The sequence below is a fragment of the Epinephelus lanceolatus genome, chromosome 20 (assembly GCF_041903045.1).
Source record: "Epinephelus lanceolatus isolate andai-2023 chromosome 20, ASM4190304v1, whole genome shotgun sequence".
NCBI classification, from domain to species: Eukaryota; Metazoa; Chordata; class Actinopteri; order Perciformes; family Serranidae; genus Epinephelus; species Epinephelus lanceolatus.
In genome coordinates, this window is record NC_135753.1 from 6,301,155 (window position 1) to 6,320,096 (window position 18,942).

An 18,942-nucleotide genomic window follows, 5' to 3' on the forward strand; every position below is an offset into this window, starting at 1 on the left:
GAACACACACTTAGACTAACCCCCCCCCCCCCCCCCCCACCCACACCCACACACAACCCGCGCTCTACTTATTTTATATTGTGTTATATATTGTCTCATGTTACACAACAATCCTGTTGCATAAATGTTGTTTGCTATGCAAACACAACTTATCTGTATTTCTTGTCTGCACCTTAAAAGTAGCCCCCGCAATTTTGTTGTATATGTAGCATCCTTTTGTTCCTGTGCAATGACAATAAAGGCTTTCTATACTATTCTATTCTACAACATCAACATCTTTTTCTTTTTTTTGGCATCAAATAACTAATTAAACCCAACTTATCAGAAAAATGAGCACTTGAACAAACATCAGCCTGATAAGAACTATCCAAAATGACAAAAACATCTTTAAGAAAAATTACATTGACTTGTTCTTCGGCCTTTTAGTTTGACCCATGTCACATCTGCTAACATAGAGGGGTGGGGTTTATGGCCTATACTGCAGCCAGCCACCAGGGGTTATGTTTTGGCTTCACTTTTTAGGAGCTGTCACGTCGTCCATCTTTATATAGTTTATGGAATGTACACAAGAAAAGCCAAGACTTCATAAAAAGTAGATTTCTGGAATAATACTTAGGCTTTGAAACATTTGACCTAATATAACCTAATTCTAAAGACAGAGTCAATACAAGACAGTTCTACTCTTAAGATTCACCTTAAATATATTTTTAGCTTTTAAAACCTCAAGTACCAAACTTAGACAATGTTAGTGTCATTTTTCACTGAAGTAAAGAGCTGATGCACAACATTTTTTAAACCGACACCAAGTCTATGTGTATTGGTTTAATCAAGAAGACATAAAAACAGCATGTGAAGGAAAATTACCATATGCAGAAATTATTCATTACTGTTGCTGGTTTACAGTGAAGTGTAACAGTGCCTTCAAGAAAACACTAGGTGTTCTAAATAAACCAATTCATCAACCCAACATTCAGATTTCATGTTAGGGAGGAGAAGGAGGTCAGGAGTTACAGCAGCCCGATAATATTTCTCTGGAAGGAAACAAGAGCCGACGAGACGAAAACACAGAGTAAACAGAGGAGGAAGCTGTGGTGGAAGGAGATAGCATTGAACAGAGAACGGAGGATGTGATATTAATTACTCATTTTTAACGCTTTAAAAGGGAGTTTGCATGCTGGGATGCAACAGATTAACATGTCCCCTCTCTACAAATAGGGCCACTTTCATTTAATTACACCAAGAAAAAGGACAGAACATGTATCTCAATTTGAAAACCAAGATTTATTTATCAAAGTTTTTCTCACATTTTGAAGAAAAGACATGATTATTTTAGAGTTGGTTCAATCAGGCCCTGTGCTCAAGACATGAGGCTGCACAAAGCAAAAGAAAAAGTGATGAAACTGCTGCTATCAAGTAAACTGATTTAGCATTCAGTTTTCTGAGAGCCAATGGCTGCAGTCAAAAAGTTATCTGAAAAGTCACTACATGCCTCCACTGTTTATATTACTTATTACAGGTTTAGTAGATGTTATAACTGCATTTGGCCTTGAAATCAGCATCCTTAACAAAGCTTTTCTTTTTACAAGTTGCACTACAATACTCACATTAAAGTGAAATCAGACATTTTTTTGCTTTAACTTATCATTATGAAGTAAATGTTAATTGAACATTAGACATTTGTGTCAAATTGTCATAATTAGCATATAGGTTCTTGAATTTACCTTAAAACATATTTTGTGAGGTCACAGTGACTTTTGACCACCAAAATGTAATCAGTCCATCGCAGAGTTGAAGTGGACATTTATGTCACGTTTGGAAAAAAAAAATCCCTCGAGCTATTCTCCAGATATCGCCATAATGAGGATGGGATGGATGGACGGATGGGCAGCCCAAGAACATAATGCCTAGTGGTCACAATGGTCACAGCCATCACTGGTGCGGAGGCATAAATAGAGTACCGTTGCTTGGCTAGGAAAATGGAAAGCAATCCAGTTGTCTTAAGGGAGGGGGGGGGGGGGGGGGGGGGGTCTGTTTTCACTTCTACAAAAGCTCATGACCTCAGTAGCTTACTAACATGAACCTCCAAGAAAAACTAGCATCTGGCAAAGATGCCAAAAGAGCCAAAAACCAAGGAGCCAAGAAACGACCATATCTGACAAAAACATGAGTTAAAGACAGAAAAAACCCCATGAAAACACAATGAAACAAATTAAATTCTCAAGTATAACTCTACATAAATTAATCCCTTAAGTGGGTTCTTAAAATTGAACCCTTCAGTGATTCCATTAATCCTTTTCAACACTGAAACACAACCTACTTGAATACAGTGTCTGAACACATCTACGGTATCTGTGTCATGTAAGACGACACCTTCACCAAACTATTACCCTAAATACAATATTACATGCCACAGACTGATGGAAAATCTGTCAGAAAAAGGGTGCTTTGAACAGTCAGTGTTTTTAAATAGCAAGTATTTTAAATAATGAGTAGGCCTATTTGATGTTTAGCTTAATATTTTTTGTTTTCCTTCAAAGTTAAATCTGACTGTTTCCAGCAGAGTGCACCATATGGCAAACTTTATTAATCAGTATTTTCTTCACTAAATGACTTTATCAGATCTGAATTAGGATGCAAACATAAGGCTCTGAACTTTGTGTGAAAAATTCAAATTGATGCTGGCATCATGAGATAAGAAGACGCCTTCTTCTGCTACTCAGATTTACATGTTTTCTTCACCAAAATAAAACTCACAACTTAAAACATAATCTACAGTGACATCAACCCACCATGCAAACTGAAGCAAGACGCTTCCAAAAGACAGTTTGAAATTAATATTACACATTTTCTTTTTCGCCCCCTTTACATTCCCACCATGTTTTAGGATTTTCAAGAGTTCTTCACAAAATTTTAATACCACAAACTACAAAATGGTCAATTTGGAAAAGAAGGAAAAAAACACCCTTAAAAGACTGCAGCAGATGAATATAAGAACAATCACCAGAATGTCACCACTGATATGAATGGCAGGCTCATATCACAGTATACCATTATTTGACTTCTTTTAGAATATTTACTTAAAGGAACAGTGTATAAGATTTAGGGGGATTTAGTGCCATCTAGTGGTGAGGACTACAGATTGCAACCAGCTAAAACTTCTCCTGGTTAGAATTCCTTCAGTGTTCAATGTTCGAGATTTAAAAAATTCAGGGAACTGAATTTTCCACAGAGGTCTCTTCCTCTGCAAAACAAACAGACCAGGTGATTCAGTAAAAACCCTGAATAAAGAGGCATAATGTTACAAATCAGTGCTTTCTGATGTTGACTGGCATATCAGGGACGGACGTTACCCCAGTACCTGCTAATTCATGCTCACCATTTTTGTTTGATACCTTAAAATCCAGATGTTTAGGAGGTTAAATATCCATAGAGGTTCCTTCAAGGGTTTATGTTAGTCTTTGCCGGTATCATGTGTAGTTGTCCGGCAGACAAAGGCCAAAATGTCCGGAGGGATATTTGCCAAATAAATAAATACCTTCATCAATAGCATTTTAAATAGCCTAACATTGTTGACCTATAATGTATGCTGCCAAGACAACTTAAATATAAACCTATATTATGCAGACCAGATTCTAGGATTTTCAATACGAATTGATCTATTTAGTCACCAGCAGTACAGAGTGTGTCCCTGCCTCGTCAGAGCATACGCCACATCCATGGGAGTCACGGTTCTACTCTTAGCGTTCTTGGTGTAGTTAGGTGATGGCATCATGGGTCAAGTTCTTCAGGAAGACCTTCAACACACTGTTGGTCTCCTTGTAGAAAAGGCCTGAGATAAGCTCCACTCAGATGCCAGATTGCAACTTTCATGATTTATGGTGATGCTTGTGGCACCCAGTCCTTTTCCTCCTTTGCCTCTGCCGCTGAACTTCTGATTAGTCATTCTGTTCAACAGATGGCTTCTTCATTTGGCTTATTTTCAAGTTATTTAATTAAGTGCTTTCTTGTTGTTTAAATTCATAGCCGATTATACAGCTATTTAAATCATATGCCCAGTAGTTGTTTCATGTGGCCAGAATTCTAGAATATAAAAATCAATATTGGCCATAAAAGAAGTATGCTCTAACCCTGGTTTCCTCCTCTCCAAAACAAACAGACTTGGTGATTTAAACTGGTAAAACTCTGAATTAAGCAGTTTCATATTAACGAAAAATCAGTGTTCTTCCAGCAATTCTTGTTTTCAGGTGATTATGCACTAAAGAAAACATACCTGTTATATTTCTACCAATATATCCCCCTACATCCTAAACACTGGACCTTTAATAGGAAATATTTTCATGTGATCAAAGAAAGAAAAATTGTGATGTCATGCTGTTGGGATAACAGCAAATGTCCTGTTCTCTAAAATTTCTTTATTGTCCTTACTCTGTAAAGTGTGGATTCACCAGCTCCGTCATGGAGAGGGATTAAAGTTGAAGTATTTTCCACATTATTTTTCATGCCCCTTGTCTATGCTTCCTTTCAGCCTGCAGCCAATCAGAGCTTTAGCACCATTTACACGATAGTTACTTAGATCCAGGGTGTCATTTTTTCTTCCCGCCCACAGCCATCTTCTCCTCCACCACACTTTTCTCCCTCCTGACTGCTGACACACTTCCTCTGTCACTTCTAACCTCCGCTGCTGGAACTTTCGGCTGGGAAGCATTTGGTTTCCTCTCGAGGAGCTCCTGTTTCTTCACTTCTACCTTTGCCAGCCTCTCTGCCTCCATCTTGTCCCGAGCAGCCTTTTCTCTGGCGAGCCTCTGCCTCTCCATCAGCTCAGCTCTCTCACGCTCCAACTTCTCCCTCGCTGCTCTTTCTTTTTCCATCCTTTCCTTCTCGAGTCTCACCTGTTCAATTCTCTCCTTCTCCCGGGTGATTCTTTCCCTCTCCATCCTCTCCCTCAGTTCTCTAGCTGCCCTCTCCTTTTCTGCTCTTTCTTTCTCTAGTCGCTCCTTCTCCTGAGCAATCCTTGCCCTTTCCCTGGCAATACGTTCCATCTCCATCTTTTCCTTCTCTCTAGCTACTCTTTCTTTTTCCAGTCTTTCCTTTTCTGCTCTCTCTTTTTCCCTGGCGATTCTCTCTCTTTCCTTAGCAATACGTTCTCTCTCAAGTCTTTCTTTCTCTGCTCGTTCTATGGCTTTTCGTTCTTTCTCTTGCCTCTCCTTTTCGTCCCTCTCTCGCTCAATCCTCTCCTTCTCCCTTGCAATTCTTTCTCTTTCCTTGGCAATGCGTTCCCTCTCCAGCCTTTCTTTTTCTGCCCTTTCTCTGGCGATACGTTCTCTCTCTAGCCGTTCTTTTTCTGCCCTTTCTCTGGCGATACATTCTCTCTCTTGCCTTTCTTTTTCTGCCCTTTCTCTGGCGATACGCTCTCTCTCTAGCCGTTCTTTTTCTGCCCTTTCTCTGGCGATACGTTCTCTCTCTTGCCTTTCTTTTTCTGCCCTTTCTCTGGCGATACGCTCTTTCTCTAGCCTTTCTTTTTCTGCCCTTTCTCTGGCGATACGTTCTCTCTCTAGCCTTTCTTTTTCTGCCCTTTCTCTGGCGATACGTTCTCTCTCTAGCCTTTCTTTTTCTGCCCTTTCTCTGGCAATTCGCTCTCTCTCTAGCCGTTCTTTTTCTGCCCTTTCTCTGGCGATGCGCTCTTTCTCTAGCTTCTCTTTTTCTGCCCTTTCTCTGGCGATGCGTTCTTTTTCTTGCAGCTCCTTCTCTTTGGCGATCCACTCTCTTTCCCTAGCAATGCGTTCCCTCTCCAGTCTTTCTTTTTCTGCTTCCTCTTTGGCAATCCTTTCTTTCTCAAGTCTCTCCTTCTCTGTCTTCTCTCTCTCCATCCTGTCCTTCTCTCTGGCTATTCTTTCTCTTTCGATCCTTTCCTTTTCAGCCCTCTCTCTTTCCAGTCTCTCTTTCTCCTGTTGTTCCCTCTCTGCCTTCTCTCGTTCTCTGGCAAGGCGATCTCTCTCCATCTTTTCCCTCTCCACCCTCTCTTTCTCCTGTTGTTCCCTCTCCTCTTTGGCTGCCTTTTCTTTGGCCAATCTCTCCATCTCTTGTCTCTCCTTTTCTGCCCTCACTTGAGCCAGCCTCTCTTTCTCTGCCTTATCCTTTGCTTCCCTCTCCATCCTTTCCTTCTCAGCCTTCTCCTTCTCCATCCTTTCCCTCTCCAACCTCAGCTGCTCTTGTGCAGTCTCCAGCGTCTTCATCTTCAGCGCCCAGGCCGTCTCCTTCTCATCCTCTTCTTCAGCGAGGAAGGCCCTGATCTCCGCCAGAGCGATGCGAGCAATTCTCTTGGCTTCCATCTTCTCGTGGATCATCCTCAGCTCTTCCCTCAGAGCAGAGCACAGCCGGGTGCCACTGATGGGACGGTCTGAGGTTTGGATTCAAGGTGGACTTTTAAACCGCAGTGTGAATTTCATCCACAAACATCAATCAAACACGCAACTTATCGGCTTGTTATGTGACATCACAAAGCAAACAAGGAAGTGTTAGAAAAGGATGTGACATCATCACACAGTACATGCTAGTACATAATCTGTTCTATCATTCCAGGAGCTAAGCTGTACGATCATAAAACAAAAATTATTAGAAACCAAATTAAAGATAGATTTGATGTCAAATGCACTTTTCATTTAAAGAAAATACTACAATATTAAATAACCTTTGTTGTATAACATGATCTATTACTGGTGTTTTCAAATTGTTTATTTTCTTGGAACACCTGCCACCTGAGAGGTATTCAATTTTCAATGATATGAAACAAGGAAAAGCAACAAATTCTCATATTTAAAGGTTCTGTATGTAACTGTATACATATATTGATCATTTTTTATTGCCAATGAGAGAACAGGTTGTAACCAAACTTATAAACTCAGATCTTCCCTGTCTTTCTTGGTTTCCTATAAAAGCCTGTGGACTGTTTCTATGTAAAGGAACTGGGCCAGATTTTTCCCAGAAAATCTGAAGGATGTGACGCTATGCCCGTCCTGGGTCTTGCCTCTCATCAGCTCAGCCACAGCGCTAACAGTGTGCAACACTAGCTAACTTAAGCTCAGAAATGAAGTCTGCTAATGTCAACAACTGACTGGCACCCACCACAACACGGAGTCTACACATGCTGTATTGTCATTATATACATTTTATACTGGCCCGGCAGAGATGGACCTTCACTTCGCATCCTAGGCGCCCGAGCGCCTGGGGTCTGATCCTGGACAGCACTGTTGACCGCCCCAAGTCCCAAGTCCCCAGCCACAAGTTTGCTGCTCCGCTGGGGACTTGGGACTTGACCGCCCCAAGTCCCCAGCGGAGCAGCAAACTTGTGGCTGTGATGGCCACCGGCCCATTGTGAACCCCAAGGTTGGGGTTTGCACCAGCTGAATTTGAGTTGCTACAGTGGCTAAAGTCTGAGCTGCCGGGGAGCAAATTTGCATTTCTTGGATAGTGATGGAATGACCTGCCCTACTCTCACTGTGATTGGCCAGTACTTGTCTTTGTTGGTTGGATTGATTAGGTTTAGGCAAGAGAACTGAGACTAGTTAGGGTTAGGGTAAAAATACCAGGTTAAGCCAATCAGAGGCCGAATAAAGCAGAGAAAGGCAGGCCACTCCTTTGCTTTTTTAGGAAAGGCAAATTCACTGCCAGGAGGTGAGGCAGAGCGTCGGCGGGCTGTGCTAGCAAGCTAATTCTTGTCTCATTTGTTTGATAAACAGCAAATTTATTAAATTCATTACCTCATATCATTCAGTGCCCCTCGGTGCTGAACAGAAATCCCACGTTACAGGAAGCACTGACAAGTGAAATATTTTGTAATTTTAAATGGCTAATGTTAGCTAACGTTAGCTTGCTTGCTAACGCGGACAAATTGCTACCTAGCTAAAGCACCAAACTGTCATGAGTGAATAACATCATTTAATTCATCCAGACTGACCTGGCTGGTAAATTAGCTAGCTTGCTGTTTGTGAATTACATTATCAGCTTACCACTAATTACAAGGATTTTGTGAGCATTATGTACGGAACCTTTAAGAGCCCAAAATCAGCCAACCTTATTGATTTGAACTTGATGAATGTGTAATCAATTATTAAAATTGCCATCCTTAATCTTTTCTGTCAATTTACTTAATTAATTAACAAACTTATCAATTTAAAAGTAGATGATAGGAGTGGGTAACGAGAAAAATGTCCTCCAGCACGGTATGTGTAACACTAGCATAGCTAGCACACTGCATATGAAACATATAGTACATATGTTCTGTATTAACTATTAACTTGCACTTACGTATACTTAGATCTGATACTGTACATATAGATCTATATTCAGCCAAACTAGCGTGATCACTACCTGTTTATAACCTGTTTATAATTTCATCAGCGACACTGTTGGCACTATATTGTATACAGTACATTAGGGATTTGGACCTTATTGTTATCTTAGACTATGATATTTGCACTCTTCCCTCTTTGTATTACAACTGCTGCACAGCAATTTGCCTTGGGATATATGAAGTTTTTATCTTATATGTCATATACATAGTGATATAATTTTTTTTTTTTTTAAACTGTTCAGCTCTTTCATTTTAAAACATAGCATACATTTTTGTTGTATTTTTTTCTATTCTATATGTACTGTGTGGGGTATGTCTTTTGTAGCTTTTATTTTAATTTTGTGTGTTTATTGTTATGCACCAATACACAAAAGCAAATTCCTCTTATGTGAAAACCTACTTGTGCAAAAAAGACTGATTTGGATTCAACAACAGGATTTAATCTAAAACTTGTTCAATACAGCATATCTGTTTTGTCTTTTCTGTCAATCAGCTGTTAAATCAAAGCCATGCCTGAAAATATCAAGTCAGACCACAAGAAAAATCTTTATTTCAGACATGCAGGCAGTTTAAGTACCTCTAGTTGTGTTCCTTGTTGCAGCAGTCTCCCCTGCTTCAGCTAGATATCAAATAAAACATTATGTTTGAGTTTGTTTTCTGCTGTCCACAGTCAATAGGTCAAACTCACATCAACAGATGGATAGGACAAGAGATTAATTCACACACAGTAATAGAGGAACATCTACCTTTAGGGATTTTTATTTCTCGATCAGTCTTCTCTAACATCTTGTCTTCTAGGACGACACAAACAAACCAAACTGTTTGATACTGCAGTCAAAAATAAAGGCACATCATCACAACGGGCAAATCAAACTGCTACTACAACTAGGTGCGAAGTTTGTTGCTTCGGAGCAGCCTTTACCTTAGCCTACTGTATTCTGTTGAGTATTTGTTTTTTTTGTCACCTGTCCATCTTTTGCACAGATTAGGCTGCATTAATATATTACTCTTATTGGCCATTTGCACACAGGGCTTTTTTTGTACTTGCAGTGGTGTGTGAATAGTATGGCTCTGCACCACTGCCTGTCTCTCCCCTAAGCAATGAAACACTATGTGCCGTAGAAGACAGTAAAATGCAAGAGACTAACACTTAGCTGGAATGAAAGGAGTGGTCATAACTTTAGTAAATATCTGTCTGTCTCATATTGAGTTTGCTGTCGTTTATGGCGTGTGGTGTTTCGCCGTGGGCAGGCCTCGTACGGAACCTCAGCAGAGTAGAGAGACAGACAGGGGAGAGTTGGAGAGTTGACAATTGCTGCACTTGTTGAGTTGCTATGCATGAAAGCTTTGCAACTCAGAACACCTGAGTGACAGCTGACATAAAACAAAGGATCAGTTTGGGCTCTATGTAGCTCAATATAACTGATCCCCATCCGTTTTAAAAAAGTCTTGATCGGCCCTGATACTGATCTCTGAGATCTGATCAGGACATGTCTAAACACAACAAATGCAAATAAAGCAGGAGTGGAACAACCAGTGCAAAACCAAGCATGTTCTCTGTCAACACTGAAATATCATTCTAAATCTGCCAAGTTAACACTGAATCAGCTGTGATGTTCACACCTGTTGACTGTCTCTCATTAAAAGCCTACAGTGTCACACATGCATTACGTTTTAGTACAGGTGACCACAATCAAAGGTTACTTAGGATCAAACAGAGTCGTGCAGTAACAGAAGGAACTGTGACGTTACCTTTACTTCTACCTTTCTTCTTCACCTCTTTTCTGTCTTCTATGAGTATTTACAAACAGACAGGTCTGTCAGGAGAGCTCTTAGCAGAGTACCAGTGCACACAAACAAAACACACTTTTTGTACAGTACCTTTTCTCTGCCTGTCTCTCCTAAGAGCAGGAGCTTTAAACTTCTTTTCATCTGAACAGAACAGACAGCAGAAGAAGGTAATGAAAACTACCAGCTGTGTATGTCGAGTCAGTCAGGTTAAAATGCCAGAGCTGCCATGTGAAATCAAATGAGTCCATTGTGAAGAGAAATAAAGAAAAATTAATAATCAAATCCCTGATTGCTGATGTTCCCACTCTCATCAAACGTTTCCATGACTAACTTCCTTTAATTGAACTTTTATTTTTATCAAAATGACGCTAAATCACTTGTTTAATTCTTCCCAAGCACAGTTACCAGTTCACCGACCTTACCACCGACCGAGGAAAATCAGCGGCACTTGTTAACCCAAAAACAATACTGAGTGTATGTTGTACTTATCTCTCTGGGCTCTCTGTGGTACCAGAAAAAGTTTTCTAACAAATGGCGTTAAGTCCAAATAAGAGATGGCGAAAAAGGTTATAGAATGTCCAAAAAACTTTCTAAAAATTCCTGTGCAGTATTATCCAAGTATCTTGTACCAAGTTGTTGGGTCATGGAAATCCAAACACACAAAAACAACTATTGCTAAATAGTGCATTTATGGATTATTCTCCTGTTAGTGATGTGGTCAGGGTTTCTTAAAGCCTGCACCAACCCAGCCTGATATGAGAATCAATCCACCCCACTCCACCTGTAAACATACGCACTAATCAATGACCCAAACCCAACCTACAGACCAGAGCTGAAAGTTTCTGGTGTATGACCATTACTAATAACAATGTACTTGGTGTTGGCTCTATTGTCTGTCATTTCCAGTAAATATCACAATATAAAACGTGTGTTTTCGGTTTAAAAAGTACATGCATATTAAGACAGCAAGTACCCATCCATCTTTAACTGGTTATGTGTAAAGTATGATCTCAAGTGCACAGCTGATAACCTATAAGGTTTGTTTACATGACGTTACTGAAGTGCTTTTTTAATGGACTGTGGACAGAGGCACTTGCTTCTACAGAGTTTCCTGGTCAAAAACCAAATAGCGGAAAGCCAGAGCCCCGCAATGCTGATGATCAAGCTGCTTGTGTGAGAGAGATCAAAAGCGAGACAGAGAAATGGGAACAGAAGGTGGGAGTTGGATTATTGCAAAATGTTTCAAAAAGTTATTAATAACTTACTCAGAACTTTGCTTTGTCACTTATGACCAGCCCACCTAAAACCTGCAATATTTCCTAACAAGCTTACCAAAACTGCATAACCCGTGGGTCAACCCACAAGACCTGTAGGCTGTAAATCAACCAGTGCATCACTACCTCTCATGAAGGAGCATGTGCCCATCAATTTTCACAAAGTTTTTCAGAAAGTTTCAGAATCTTTTTTATCGTCTTTTGTTCGGCCTCCATCAAATGGCTCCAGTATAACAGATGTCCCAGTAAGCCATGCAAGTAAGGAGAAAAAAAAATAAATAAAAAAAAATAAAGGGCTGTGGCGCAGGCTCACCTAAATAGACATCAATTTGAATAACATCCATTTAAAAAAAGCCTATTTACTAATATTTTGGTGAAAATACAAAAACTATTTCTGGACAGCAGAGAAGAAGTACACAACAATACATTTTTACTATTAAACTGGGTCTCCATTAAAATCCATTTTATCTGTAAGACTGCATGACTTTCTGTTATCCCGAGCTAAATATAATTACTGCTATAAATGTTCCTTTTGTACCAACTGTTGACCTTATAGGTCACATGAAAACTCTGTGTACACTGTTTGGTCTGCATGTTACTATGTAAGTTACATGCTGTCAGAATATTATAATGCACTTTAGTAATAGCTGTAAAACAGAAAAATACTGTGAGGCCAAGACATCAACATGATCAAACCTGCCAACTGTATATCACATTTCTAGGACCTAAAAACAGAAAGCAGAATACAATCTATGGATGTGATTATTAGTGGTTTGTAGGCAAAAAAAAGTGTGTTAATATAAAGTGAGTTATATTAATATTAACAAAACACATACATCACAGCAGAATATAAAGAGCAGTCGGCCTTATAACTGTAACATCTCTGCTAACTACAAGTCTTCAACTCAACCTCCTCAGCAGCACAAGCACAACTCGGTGACAGTTAGCTTCTCTCTCTTTAAGCCATCAGTAAAAGATGCAGCTGTTCAAATGAAACAGGATCTCCAACAGAGGCTATTAACTTGCCACAAGTTGATGCTAAAAAATTAAGAGAGCGTTCAGCATCAGCACACAGAATACTAGAAAGTGTGACAGGTGATCAAATGCACGACATTTCACTTTGGACAGTCTAATCTGGAACTCTCTATGGTAGACTCTAAGATTACCTTGGCCAAACAGGTTATGTTTTTGGTACGGTTTGTTTGTTTGTTGTTTGTCAGCAGGATTACGGAAAAACTACTGGCTGATTTTCACGACACTTGGTGGAAAGGTATAGCATTGACCAGGGAAGAACCCATTACATTTTATTTTTAGGGCAAAACTAAAGACCTGTGGGTGTCCTTAGACGAAAGAAAACGTGTTTAGGATGAACAGATATCTTCCCCGGGATGCTGTTGAGACCAAAGAACGCAGTAAAGTCATTATCAATGTGTCAAAAGATGCACCCCATTGTTTCCCTGATAGTGCTACATTGTGATCAACAAAGCTGACATCAGCAGAGGAGAGCTAGTTAACGGTGGCTGTAACTCACAGCTAACAGAGGCTTCATTGAGTTACATTATGATGCGTACAATCTCTATTCAGTAAAAGTGAGTATTGGGCGAAGACAGGGGCATTTCTAGGATTTGTGGACATTGGGGGCTTAGCTGAGACCTCTGGGTGGGTCGGGGGGATCCTCCCCAGAGACATTGTTTTTATGAATAAGCTATTTTGATGCTTTTTGGTGCTCTCTGGCATCTTACTTACACTTTTTTAATTTTCATTCCCAGATTTACTACGACTTGTGATTTTAAAAATATTAGTAGTTAGAAATTAGTATTGAGTAGAAGCAGAATACTTGTATTTCAGTATTTCCATTTTATGCTACTTTTTACTTCTACTCCACTACATCTCAGAGGGAAATATTGTACTTTTTACTTTCATTTATTTGTCTGGTTTAGTTACTTTGAAAACTTAGATTGATAATACAAAATGTAATCAACTAATAAATGATAATGTATAATCTTAGTTTAAACTACCAGCAGTATATAAAGCATTTAAAATGAGCTCAACCTTTACCAGCTGCAACATTAAAGTGATTACTGGTGTGCTCTTTCTCTTGCATGTGATCACAATGCACAGTGTCATCAATGTTTCTTTTATAAAGCTTATTCTTATATAAAAACCCCACAACAACAACAATAGACATACAGCCTGTTTAGATCAGGGGCTATTTATAAAACTGCTCATGATGTGTTCAATGTAATGTTGTAAAATTTTGTTTTTTTGTCAGAAATTTGAATAAATACAGCTGTTTGAAGGAGAAATTTGTTCTTGTTGATGTTTTCAGAGCAATGTAAAACAGATATTAGGGAGGAAGTTATGATATATTACATATAGTTAAAAGACTTCTGAAGCAGTTATTTTTGCAAAACAAGGTTATATTAGAGGTTGTTTTATAAACGTGTATGATTGAATTTGTGCTCACTCAAAGATAGTGTAACAAAGGACTGAGTGACTTCAGCTTTTCTTTTTATAATGAACATTTCTTTGTTTCTCTGGCACAAAGGGGGAATAAATAATAACAAAAAAAGTAAACAACAACAATAACAACAACAAAAACACTGGTATCGTGTGTTGGCAAAGAATTTCACCAATGGGTGCATCCTTGATAAATTTCTTTACACATCAGTTTATATTTTGTGTAAATAATAATTAAATCCAACCTATTGGGAGAGAAATTAGATCAATTTTTGCCCTCTTAAATGTCAGGTTTAAGAGTATCGCCCATCACACAAAATGAATTTAAAACAGTCCCTACTTGCAACCGCATCGTCATGTGCGCATACCAAATACAACAACAAATAATAATAATGAACTAATTCATGCATAAAAACAAGTTAAGTCTCTGCAAGGTAGATTTTTACATGTACAAATAAGTTGTATGATTATTGTCCTATAAGATATTTCCAGTGTTCAGGAATGTTGTTTCATATTGTCAAATAAATTAATTATGTATTTTATGATATCTATCTTGGGCAACATATACACAAATACTAATACATTTCCAAAGCCAGTACAAGCTGATATTATATTATCAGGTTGTACTATCAAATAAATCAAATAAACTTCATTATTAAATCAAAACCAGTGTCTGTAGATAGTTTAAGTCCTGTCCAGTTTCTAGTTTCTTTTAAAGGCCTGTGCGGCCAGTCTGCCCAGTTTGGGATTGCAGTGGAAACCAGAGAGTCCTCCATCACGTCCTCTGCGCCACAGCACACGCACATGCACACACACGCACACGCGCACACACACACACACACCCTCCAGCTGGACTGGGCTACATCCCAGTCTGCTCCTCACTGGTCGGTAGTGGGACCAGGGAGCCTTGCTACAGGCTGTGGGCTTTGCGTTCTGTCCTCCTACTGATTCTGGAGGTCCAGTATGACCCCTTTGACCTCCCCGTCATCAGAGGAGGTTGAGCCACCTTCTTCCTGCATCTCAGCTGCTGCCTCCTTCCCCTCCTCCTTCTCATCCTCCTCGCCACGCTCTACGGGCGAGGACACTACGTCATAAAGGAAGGTGAAGAAGCCATAGATCCAATCAGAGCCCTCTTCTGCTAAAATATTAAGAACCTCTTCAAGCGACTCAGCATTTGCACTACCGCCGCCATCTTTGGTCAAGCCTGACGAGAGAGAGAGGGAGAGAAAGGGAGGGAGGAAGAAACAAAAGGAGCAGAGGTGGAGATGGAAAAATGGGAAGTGGAAACATAGGTGAAGCACAAAGGGGGGAGGCTGAAAGGAGGTATATTAAGGAAGGACGAGTAAAAGAAAGAGAAAAATATAGAATAAGAAAGAGAGAGGTAAGTGTGAGAGATGGGGGAAGGAGGGAGGGAACAAAGGAATGGAGAGCAACCGTAACAAAAACAGGGCAAAAATTAAAGGATGAGGAAGCGGGAAAGAGAAAGATAGTGAGTTAAAGAAGTCGCATATGAACCACAGACAACAAATAAGCCTTTACTTTCTGTCTCAGTCTCGCCAGGCCCAATCCCTGACTTCCTGTCTGCTTTAAAACAACAGATAGAGGCCGCCATCTTTACTCTAATTCTCTGCCCTTTTCCTCAGTGTCTTAAAAAAAACTGCATCTGTAATACAATGTCTGAATTGTTTTTGCACATCCTACTGATTGCACCAGTTTTTCCTGCTGCCTCTATCAAATTTTGTCCTGCCTCCAGCTCTCGACAAATACTGCCAAGTGTCATTATGGAAAACGCTATTTTCTAACAGGTGTTGAATATGGCTACACAATGGCTGTGTAGTATGGCTGCACTTGGGAGATTTCTGTCATTTGTAACTGCAATTTCAGCCTTACACCGATATGATGTTTATCATAAGACTACTGCTGTGCCTGGGACAGAGTTACACACACAGTGACAGGGGTACCTGTAAGCAACACACAGCTAATGTTATGCAATGTCTATTAACAGGTTTAATGACAAAGTTGAGCTGTTTTGGTGTCTACGTAAATTTGTTGAAACTGTGTGCGTAGACTCGTACCCTATGCTGCATCCTGACGTGCACCTCCCTAGACATGTAACCATATGTCTTATGTGTGATTTATCCAGGCTTTATATGTGCAGAGAAAAACTCTGCTAGCTGCTTGGCTAATTATCAAAATGCAAAATGTCACAAGCTTACGCTATTTGTCTGGTGTAAGACAGTTGTTTTGTTGGTGAACCTTGTGAGCTGTAATGGAGCTGAATTTTGTAATGTTACATTTGGTAAGTGTTGCTGTTGTCCCTGGCCTCATATGAGTAGAGGAAAACACCATAGCTGCCAGTCTAATTTGTACAATGTAAAATACCATAGGCTTATGCTAATAACATTAGCATGTTGTATTTGTGGGGAAAATGTGTCAGCAAAAGATGTGTTTTACCTGTAAACCTTGTGAGCTATAATGAAGCCAATTTGTGTTTGAAATTGTTGCTTTAAAGCCACGTTTAATGTGTGTTTTGGGTGTGTTTGAATCAACTCAACTTAACAGCACTACACAGAAACCCCACCTCCAAAGAACATTTTTGAGGTGTGAACTACAGAGCAACACAGGCACACCACTGCACAAACATAAATGCTCACAGTGGCTCTGCTTTAACTGAGCAGAGAAAGCAGAAGGAGAGCGGTGCATGGAGACTGCCCTTCATGTCTGCTTCAAACAGCTGTTGACCTCTCTCCATCACAAATAGATTAGAATTATGTGGGAAATGCTGACTGCTCATAATATTTAGCTTTGAATCCGAGACAGCCAATCATACTTGGGCATGTTACACATCAATACAGGGCTCCACACTACTCACACCCCCTGGGCTGTCTGACCAATGAGGAATTATTAATTTCATGCAATTGTTTAATTTATTCAAATTAATACATATATAGACATTAAGAACTAAACTTGACATCATGTATAGTTCAAATACTGTGTTTCTGAGTGTTGTGGTGTTATTTCCATGAGATTCTTTATCTTTTCATGGTTATTCATCTTTCAAAGACTGCCTGTCATTTGCTTCAGTTGCAGCACGTGAAGTTGTGGCAAGATGCACTTCCAAGAACTGAACATATTGAAATGAACTTGAACCAAAGTAATTACATGCCTGAAACCAGCTATGTTTTTACGTGAATGCAGAGGAGCATTAAATGCATATCAAACACACTTACAGCAGGACAGAGAATCAGAATATGTCTCACTGATTTTTCTTACTGAAAATGAGATCCCATGGTACACTGTGAGTATAAATGGAAGTTCAGGATATAAATATTAACAATCTAATTTCCTAAACAGTAAACTTTGGCAGTAGTATTCCTCCCAGCAGCCCAAACATTTAGCATAAGCCCCCCAGTGTCCTTCCTGTGTTGCAATAGAGGAAGTATATTATTGTGTGGTCCAAATATACTAAAGACTGACTAAAGTTGCACGATTGCATCTGACTTGTCTTCAGTTGAACTTTAAGAAGAGGATGTGCCCAACACCAAACACACTAAACCATTATTAACAGTTAGTACAGGAAGCTTTTATACCTCCTACAGCATCAAAAGGTGCTCACTCCTACTGTGAACATCTCTTCAAACATTCACAGACATGCTTCTGATTTTTTTCTTCTCACAGGCAACAAACAACAGGTGATCACTCACTGCTTTAGTGGAGTTCACACCACAGAGTAAAAAAACTGGTTTAAAGCTGGGGCACTGGGATACACACATCTGTAAACCACATCAGTCAGGCATCACACAGAAAAAACAGGCACAAGAACAGAGAACTAATGAAAGTGGACTTGCCTAACAGAACTTTAGCATCTTCCACGTCAAAGTCACCATCTCCGTCAGTGTCATATGCTGTCAGTTTCCCTAAGGGAGAAGAGGAGGAGAGCGAGGCTGAGTGATACACATATACAAACAAACCTAAAGGGAAACCTTTAAAGTAATGTCCAAATAAATGTCAAACTTTTTCTGTACAGTGGTTGAATATGATGTGAATGAATTTATTATTAAACTAATAGAGTCCTAACTGTTTAATTTTATTTTGCTGAGGGAATAGTTTCCTCCAATAAATGGCACTTTCTTTTATTTTAGGAAAGCAACAATGACAATGTGAAAATAATATTACATTGTTCAACATTAATAAATACAGAAGAAGTATTTGTATGTGTCTGTACTGCTGATAGTCAGATCTACAGGCACTGTGTTTTTGGGTTGATTTTTTATTATATTTATCTGCATTTCTAAGATTATGTGACACAATAAAAGTCATTCCTAAATAAAAGGCAACCTAAAAAAAATGATATCTTAATGACTCCCTTACCTACACAGCACCTATACTTTAATACATTGTGATGATCTTTGGATAAAAAGCAAGGATTTCTTCTCTAAAGTTCAATAACTAAAGTTCTGCAAAGGTCTAATACTAAGACCTAAACCCAGCTTGTGAATACTTGAAGCTGTATTTTTTATTTTATTTCTCCCATTACTTACTGCTAGCTTGCCAGGCTAATACAGCCCGGTGCAGTCAGGGGGAAAAAAGAGAAACTTCATGCAGCAAAATTTCTCGGAAGCAGAACCCTGCTACTTGAATAAGTTATTTATAAGAACATAGAACACAGCATATTGACAGCAACACACAACAGTACCCCAAAGTACATTAAGTATTCATTTGAAACAGATTACACATTAGAGGAGGAGGAAGGATGTGGTGGAGGAGGACGATGATGTCAGTAACACTTCACACACCATCTGTTATCTGCTCTTTTCTGACTCATTGCTCTGCGAAATCTCCACAAAATATAGTTTCAGAATCTGAATACACTGTGGCTACAGAGCATCCAGACTCTGTGGCTGCTCCTCTACTGACATGGCAGCAGCTGATAAACTCACACACAATATCACAATATTACACGCAAGTTCTTGGTGTCTAGTTTAACTATGGGGGTAACAGCTTACAGAGACCTACACAGAGACTGTGTGATTAAAGTAGTGGTTACTGATTAATTTAGTTACCGTT

At 39.4% G+C, this 18,942-nt stretch overlaps 2 protein-coding genes across 17 annotated transcripts in view; both read right to left on the minus strand.

Moving 5' to 3' along the window:
* The window catches only part of LOC117265014 (aspartyl/asparaginyl beta-hydroxylase), a 55,192-nt gene that overhangs the window by 24,208 nt on the left and 12,042 nt on the right, over positions 1–18,942 (minus strand). For 13 of the 16 annotated variants that reach the window (XM_078162936.1, XM_078162929.1, XM_078162935.1 and 10 more), the window contains one exon: positions 17,724–17,792. In XM_078162936.1, the coding sequence (XP_078019062.1) occupies positions 17,724–17,792 (69 nt within the window). Of the gene's footprint in view, positions 1–10,043; positions 10,142–10,231; positions 10,283–13,939; positions 15,080–17,723; positions 17,793–18,942 lie in introns of those variants that run through there. The other 3 variants (XM_078162940.1, XM_078162939.1, XM_078162941.1) reach the window with 2 other exon arrangements.
* On the minus strand, positions 1,263–10,157 carry LOC144458302 (uncharacterized). The gene is made up of 4 exons (XM_078162942.1): positions 10,103–10,157; positions 9,097–9,144; positions 8,928–8,969; positions 1,263–6,397 (listed from the first exon to the last, which is right to left on the minus strand). The coding sequence occupies exons 2-4, from the start codon at positions 9,134–9,136 to the stop codon at positions 4,584–4,586; spliced, it is 1,896 nt and encodes a 631-aa protein (XP_078019068.1). The 5' UTR covers positions 9,137–9,144; positions 10,103–10,157; the 3' UTR covers positions 1,263–4,583.

Excerpts from the sequence above, each read along its gene's own strand:
- LOC144458302 (XM_078162942.1), bottom strand. The coding sequence starts at position 9,136 with ATGTTAGAGAAGACTGATCGAGAAATAAAAATCCCTAAAG. Across the intron at positions 8,970-9,096 it reads AGAAATAAAAATCCCTAAAG|CTGAAGCAGGGGAGACTGCT; the intron begins GTAGATGTTCCT and ends TTTGATATCTAG. Across the intron at positions 6,398-8,927 it reads AACAAGGAACACAACTAGAG|ACCGTCCCATCAGTGGCACC; the intron begins GTACTTAAACTG and ends TCCAAACCTCAG.